Raw genomic sequence first — 7,032 nt, forward strand, 5'->3', positions numbered from 1 at the left:
AAATCAGATTAAGCTCAGATTTCTCAACAGAAACCATGCAGGCAAGAAGGCAATGGGGAGACATACATAAAACCCTGCAAGAAAAAAAACTGCCACCCAAGAATCCTCTACCCAGCAAAGCTGTCAATCAAATACGATGGTGTAATCAAAACATTCCAGGATAAACAGAAGCTAAAGGATTTTGCCAAAGCCAACACTGCTGTGAAAAATATCCTAAAGGAAGTTCTGTGGACTGAGAATCAACAAGAACACACAACAACTACAGCATGACGTACATGGCAGCATCAACCTGAACTCAGTCAATAAATGTAAGAGTCAAGAACAGAATAAAATTATAAGAACAGAGGATCTGGGAGGTCAGTCTATGATCAAAGCAATTATAGTGTGAAAAAAGGTAAACACAAAGGAACAGAGATCCAGGTGGTGGGAAGGTCAGGTAGATTACAGGATAAAATAGACTGTCTTAAATGGAGGGAAGAGCTAATGGAATATAAAATAACCACAATGGTGTTGGGGAGGGAAATACAAGTAGTGGGGAGGAGCCAGAAGAACAAGATAGATAGGGGAACCCTGAGACAGGTTTGCATGGCCTAGTGGGACAGAGGTAAATAGTGATGCATACTCAACCTTGAAATAACAGGGCTCTGGAATAGAGGGATCTAGGTATAGCTTGAAGAGGGTAAATAATACTAAAATCCTTGACTGCCTTATGAATATTAGTTTCCCTTGCCTACTATTGTAATGGGATAGAAAGGAATGTTGAGAAACATGTTTAGAGAAAACTTGTAAGCCCACCTTCAGCCTATAACTGATTGGAATACTTCAAAGGGGTTCTACAACTTGCCCAGTGAAATAGGCCTTGTGCAAAACCTTTACAGAGTATAGGACCATAGGTGGAATCCTGAGTCCCATCCACAACCATATGAGGTGAGACACTTCCACTAGAAAGGACAAGCAGACTGGAACAGCTACAGTGACAGAAGATACATCTTCATGATGAACTTGACCTATACTCCCAGCGGTAGTTACTCTAAATACCAACAGAGAGGGAAAGAGTCTTCAAATCAAGTTTCAATGCTATCAGCTCTGTACACAGGGCAGATAGTGACGGGCAACTTAGACATTGGCTACCTAAAATGGGTCAATAAAGGCTCGAAGTGACTAGCTTACAAGGTTTCAAGAGGGAGTTTAGTTTAAGAGTATGGGGGGAAAGAAAGAGTCCCCACTGAATATCTGTCATCATGTCTAGATGGGTCTGGTTAAAAGAGATGGGCATAAGGTTCGTAAGATTCAATAGTGAATGACTGTTATCATGACTAATCGCGACTTAAAGGTAGAAGTTGTATAACGAAAAAAGGGAAGTGGTTAATTTTACAGTCCAGAAACAGAGGACGCTAAGACCATCAAGAGAGGAATGCACAAGCAGAATGTGGGACCTTATCCAGAGAAGCAGGAGAGCCAGAGATGGAGGCAGAGATGGGGGCATGGACAGGGGGAGCGGCTGAGGACTCTAGATTCATGGACTAAGAAGAGAAGGACTAAGAACTGGTCCAAGAGCAGACTTGCAGAATGTGCCCTTTGGAGATGTAAATTATTTTATATGCCTGAGTAGTTTTTTTTTTTGTTTGTGTGTTTTTTAAAAAGCTAGAGAGAATAGAGATAAATACTGTTAACTAATGGTACATGGAGGGGATTATAATCAATGTAATGAAACAAGGTGTATGATTTGTTGAATGTAAAACTGATGGTATGCCCTGTAAACTTTCACTCAATCCACAATAAAAACCTTAAATTAAAAAAACAAAACAAAACAGTTGAGTTCCTCTACACTAGGAATGGGGAACATCCTGCCTTCAGACCATATAAGGCCCAAGAAATCATTTGATCCGGACCTGCAATGGCAATCACAATTCCAGCTATCACATTGTTGTTGTTGTTGTTAAGTTGATTCTGATTCATAATGACCCTGAATAGGGTTTCTGAGGAGCAGCTGGTGGGTTTGAATTGCTGACCTTATGCGTTGCAGTCCAGTACTGATCCTACAGCACCATACTAGGAATCCATTGTTATTGTTGTTGATATTTAATGTTGTCGAGTCATTTCCAACTCAGAGTCACCCTATATAGGATTTCCAAGGAGCAGCTGGTGAGTTTGAACCATCAACCTTGTGGCTCAAATCGACCTAGCGGTCTAGTGCTTTATCCCACAGAGATGAATTAATTAAGTGTTTGACCAAACGTAACAAGATAATCTAATATAGGGATCTAATCTATGGTCTAAATAATCTTCGGAGCAAAACTAAAAATGCACAAACTACAGAAGATAAATTAGATAACTGGGACTTCCTAAATATTAAAGGGTTGTGCACATCACAATCTTAATCACGAGAGTAAAAGAAGAACCTACAGGCGGGAAAAATCTTTGGCAAAAACTTAAAGAAACTAATCCGTAGGACTAAGCACGCACATGAACTATAATCTCTTCTAACCCAAGACCAGAAGTTGATGGTATCCAATGACCACTACTGATCTTTTTGACCAAGAACACAATAGAAAGTCTTGGATAGAATACAAGAGAATTGTAGAACAAAACAGAAATTTGTATAAAAAGGCCAGACCCACTGCACCAGTAGAGACTAGAAGAACCCCTGAGACTATCACCTAAGACAATCTTTGCACATGGAATTGAAGCTATTTCTGCAGGTCACCTCTCAGCCAAGTAAGAGATTGACTTACAAACAGTAGCACCTGTGACTAATGGGCTCCCTTAAACACTGAACCAAGGGGACCCAAGTGGTCAACGTTTACGCAAAAGCAAAGGTGAAACGGGAAGGAGGAGGATGGAAGCTCAGTCAATGGAAACAAAACAAACAGAATGAAAAGTGTAAGAGTACTGACATTATGTAAAAATTGTAGCCAATGGAACAATTTGTATAAAGAAACCTAAATTGCTATGTAAACTTTCACTTATAACAGTAAAAAAAAAAAAAGATTCTTGAACATTTTGCTCTAAATTACCAATTATAGTACATGATTTATACAGGTAAACATTTTTCTCAATTCCTTCATTAAGAATTTAAGGAATGTGTATTTTAAGAAGGAAGTATTACACTTTTCTGTTACACTTTGCCGTTTATTTTGCAGGTATTTGTTGGAAGGTGCCACATTATTTAACAAAGAGGAACATCATTACTCTGCAGCTTTCCAGATTGATGGACACTGGATGCACTATGATGGCCTCAGAAATGTGAATTTAATTTTGTTAAATAAACCCCCAGAGTTTCTCCTCTTGTCATCATTGGTTTATATTCGAGCAACAGAGAAATAAATATAGACTGATGCTAAATACGTTGTTTCCCTCCTGCCCATGCTCCCCAGATTAAGGGCTGCTTTTTTTGTATTCTTGGTATCCAAGGAAATAGTTCAACTATACTAGTTTCAGACATGTATTATCCAATGTTTAGCCCTAGGCAAATGTTTTCTATAGAAGATCTATGCAAAATGTTTGTATTTCTTTTTATATTTCTTGGGTTATTTTTATACAAGCATTATTTTGTGTTGAAATAAAATCTATCTTGTAGCCTTTGTAGTTTTTATTTATATGTACTTCCACAGTTTAGATTTTTTGTCAACAGTTTTTGCAGCTCTGTCCTGTAATCCAAGAAAATACTTTGTTGTGTGAATTCTAAATTTTTCTTTTCGGATATCCAAATAAAAACTGGGTGGAAGTCAATATTTCATTTTTTATACATTTAACAATTCAAAATAGGTTTGACTATGTTTTTTTGCCTTAACCTCAATATAATCCAAAGTGCACTGTTGGATCTGGTATGGATTTGAATGTACAGCTTACAGATGGATTAGTTTATTTTGCCCATTGGCCTGCCTGATTTGCCTACAGCAATTTTTGAAAATATATAGGTGAGAATATTTTTTCTAGACTTAAAACTATTTCTAGTAGATAATTACTTTAACCACTTAATCCAAAGTATTATAAATCTGTCAATTGATTTTAAGTGTTAATTAAGCTTCCAACCTAAAAGTTTTTGTTACAAATAAATTATATAACTATCCTAAACATTTATGTCATAATTAAACCTAATGAAAATTGTGTTTAAAAGTGTGTTTTGCAGATAAGTCAGCTATAAAAAATAGTAAGGACCTGAAAATTTACTCATTTTGGACTACCAATAGAAATGTATTTTGTGTATTTAAAAGGAGAATGAATGCCCAGAAGTATTAATTTTCTGTGTAAAAAATACTTAAATTGAGAGGGAGGGTGTTTTGACATCTGCTGACTGACTGTCTCGTGGGTGATAAATTATAGTACCGGGCTCTGATTTGCAATGTACAAGGATAAGTCAAAAAGCTTTGCTACTAGGGTTCCAGTTCATGCATGTGGAGGTTTATTCCAAACAAAACTTGCTTAAACATGTCTCTGTGATCAGTGGAGTGCCGCAGACAAGTTCTCTCAGTAATACACTTGCCTTAAGTCTCGTTGTTGTTAAGAGCCGTCGAGTTGGTTCTGACCCATAGCGACCCTGAATAGGGTTTCCGAGGCTATAAATCTTTATGGGAGCAGAAAGCCTCATCTTTCTCCTGTGGAGCAGCTGGTAGTTTCGAACTGCTGTCCTTGCGGTTTGCAGCCCAATTCCTAACCACTGTGCTACCAGAGCTCCTTTTTAGTCTCGTTAGGGTCCTTTATTTTAAAAAGGTCCACTCAAAACAGTGCTTCTGAGCAGATCTGCTGGACAAGTGAAATTCAAGGCAGAGAGATCCACTTAGAAGATTATGGAGAGTGAAGGAGGTCCCAAAGGGGTAATTTTAATCGATTTTCTTGAAGGACACAAGACAATTTAAGAAAACTGAAAACTGTGACAGTGAAAAAAAGGCCAGGATGTTTGCACCAAGGAATTTTTTTTTTTTTTTTCCATCACAACAATGTGCCTCATTCTTTGAAGGTAACAAGGGCTGTTACATGAGAATTTTGTGGAGAAATCTTAACTGTATCTACCCTACAGTCCTGATCTTGCCCCTTCAGACTCCTTTTTGTTCCCCAAACTCAAAGAACATTGAAAAGGAACTTGATTTGAGTCCCTCAAGGATGCCAAAACTGCTGTTTTGACGTGGTGTAAATCAAAGAGCTGAGTCCCGATGTGGCACTGTGGGATAATGCACTAGATTGCAAGATCAGTTTGAATCTCAGGGTCAGCGCCTCAAACTCACCAGCTGCTCCTTGGAAACGCTATACAGGGCCGCTATGAGTCAGAACTGACTCAACAGCAAACAACAACAATCCTCCCCCAAGAAATGATGTGCTTTTTGATTTCTAAGGAGCGACTGGTGAGTTTGAACCTCCAAGCTTTTGGTTCAATCCGACCTTGCGGTACAATGCTTTATCCCACAGCACCGCTCCAGGACTCCTTGCAGAAGGATTATTGTTGTTGTTAAGTGCTGTCGAGTGGATTCCAACCCATAGCGACCCTTATAAAATTAGAGAGATGTAAATGCAGCCTTCAAAAGACCTATATATAGACTATTTCAAGAAACAATAGCTTCCCATTTTGATACATTTGTTTAATAAAGGTTTTGCTATGATTTTATAGCAATACTTTTTGACTTACCTTCATAAATCCACTCAAATTTTATACTTATCAGAATATTATGTTTCTTTGTAAACACGCTAAGATCTGTCTTTCAAAGGAAAAAAGTAAAATTCTCAAGGGAAAATACTTTTTAAAATGTATAAGCCTAGATTTTAGTGTTTACATTTTAATAGTCTACCTTAGTTAAGTGGTTGAGTTAACTGCAATATTTGGAGACTTTCATGTAACAACACAGTTTACTGCCATATACCAAAATTTTTGTTAAGTGCCATCGAGACGTTCCGACTCTCAGTGACCCTGTATAGGTTTTCAGAGGAGTGGCTGGTAGCTCAAACTGACTTTGCAGTCCAGCACATTGTCCTGCTGTACCATATACCAAATTACTGAGGTCTAATTCAGCAAATTAAATATTACATTGGTTTGGTGCCACATTAATGTAATTTATTAAAGAATGTAAAGAGTAGATAAATATTTAGAGCAGATACAATGAAAATTGTTTTTATGTAAAATAATATATTTTATGAAAGAATTTACCAGTTTGAATTGTCTCAAGTGTATTTAAATAACCCTTTCCATGAAGATTTTATTGCATGAATCAAAGTATACAAAAACAATTATTAATTATATATAAATGGTGTCATTCTATCAGTTATTCTTCATGCAGATTTATTCTTTTAGCAATTGCACTTTATTTGGAATAATACTAGTTTTATTACAAAGCAATGATTTGCCTACCTCACAGGGTTGTTGTGAGGGTTCAGATATTTGTTAAAATCTTGATCACCTTGACATGTGCTAATAAAAAATTTTTTCCTATCTCTTTCATGTACAAGGAAGTCTCCCAATCCTCTTACTGATGATCTTTTCCATTCTTTTTATTTTGAAATTATCTAGGCAGTAGTTCATCTCAGTAATGTATTACAAAACTCAGATTCATGCAGGTAAAAGTAATTCTTAAAATACCTTCTGCTTCTGCTTCTGGGTTGTAAAAAATAGATTTTTAAAGTGCTCTCAAAAGGCAGAATATTAAGAAATATTTGCAGCAAATGCTTATTAGCAATGCATTACACACTAGACTTTGTTTTATTGAAATAATCGTATATAATTAACCTTTTGGGTTCTCAACCCGTGGCCACAGGGCAAGTGATTATTTTAAATTTTGCAAGCAAATAGGAAGAATCGAAAGTATTTTGTCTCTTTATTTCTACTTCAGTCTCATTTTAATGTTTACCTTCAGGTCCCATAGATGTGTTTACAGTCTCCTTAAGTACATGTCTTAGGTAAATTAGGCGAAAAATGCAAAGAAATGTTAACAAATGTACTCTAAACCTAACTGATTTATCAATCAGAATGTATACTAGACTCAGAGGAACGTACTAGAAAACGGCTTCTTTGTACCTTCAAACTATTCTCTGTTAGCATTTAGT

The 7,032-nt window shown here is 36.7% G+C and overlaps 1 protein-coding gene across 1 annotated transcript in view; it reads left to right on the plus strand.

The window, feature by feature from the left end:
* Positions 1–3,578, plus strand: part of LOC102837932 (chromosome unknown open reading frame, human C14orf28) — a 21,886-nt gene extending 18,308 nt beyond the window's left edge. The window contains exon 5 of the mRNA XM_006875438.1: positions 3,144–3,578. Coding sequence (XP_006875500.1) covers positions 3,144–3,327 — 184 coding nt within the window. The 3' untranslated portion in view covers positions 3,328–3,578. The remainder of the gene's footprint in view (positions 1–3,143) is intronic.
* The last annotated feature ends 3,454 nt before the right edge of the window (positions 3,579–7,032 follow it).

Source organism: Chrysochloris asiatica, unplaced genomic scaffold, assembly GCF_000296735.1.
Source record: "Chrysochloris asiatica unplaced genomic scaffold, ChrAsi1.0 scaffold00327, whole genome shotgun sequence".
Classification (NCBI taxonomy): Eukaryota; Metazoa; Chordata; class Mammalia; order Afrosoricida; family Chrysochloridae; genus Chrysochloris; species Chrysochloris asiatica.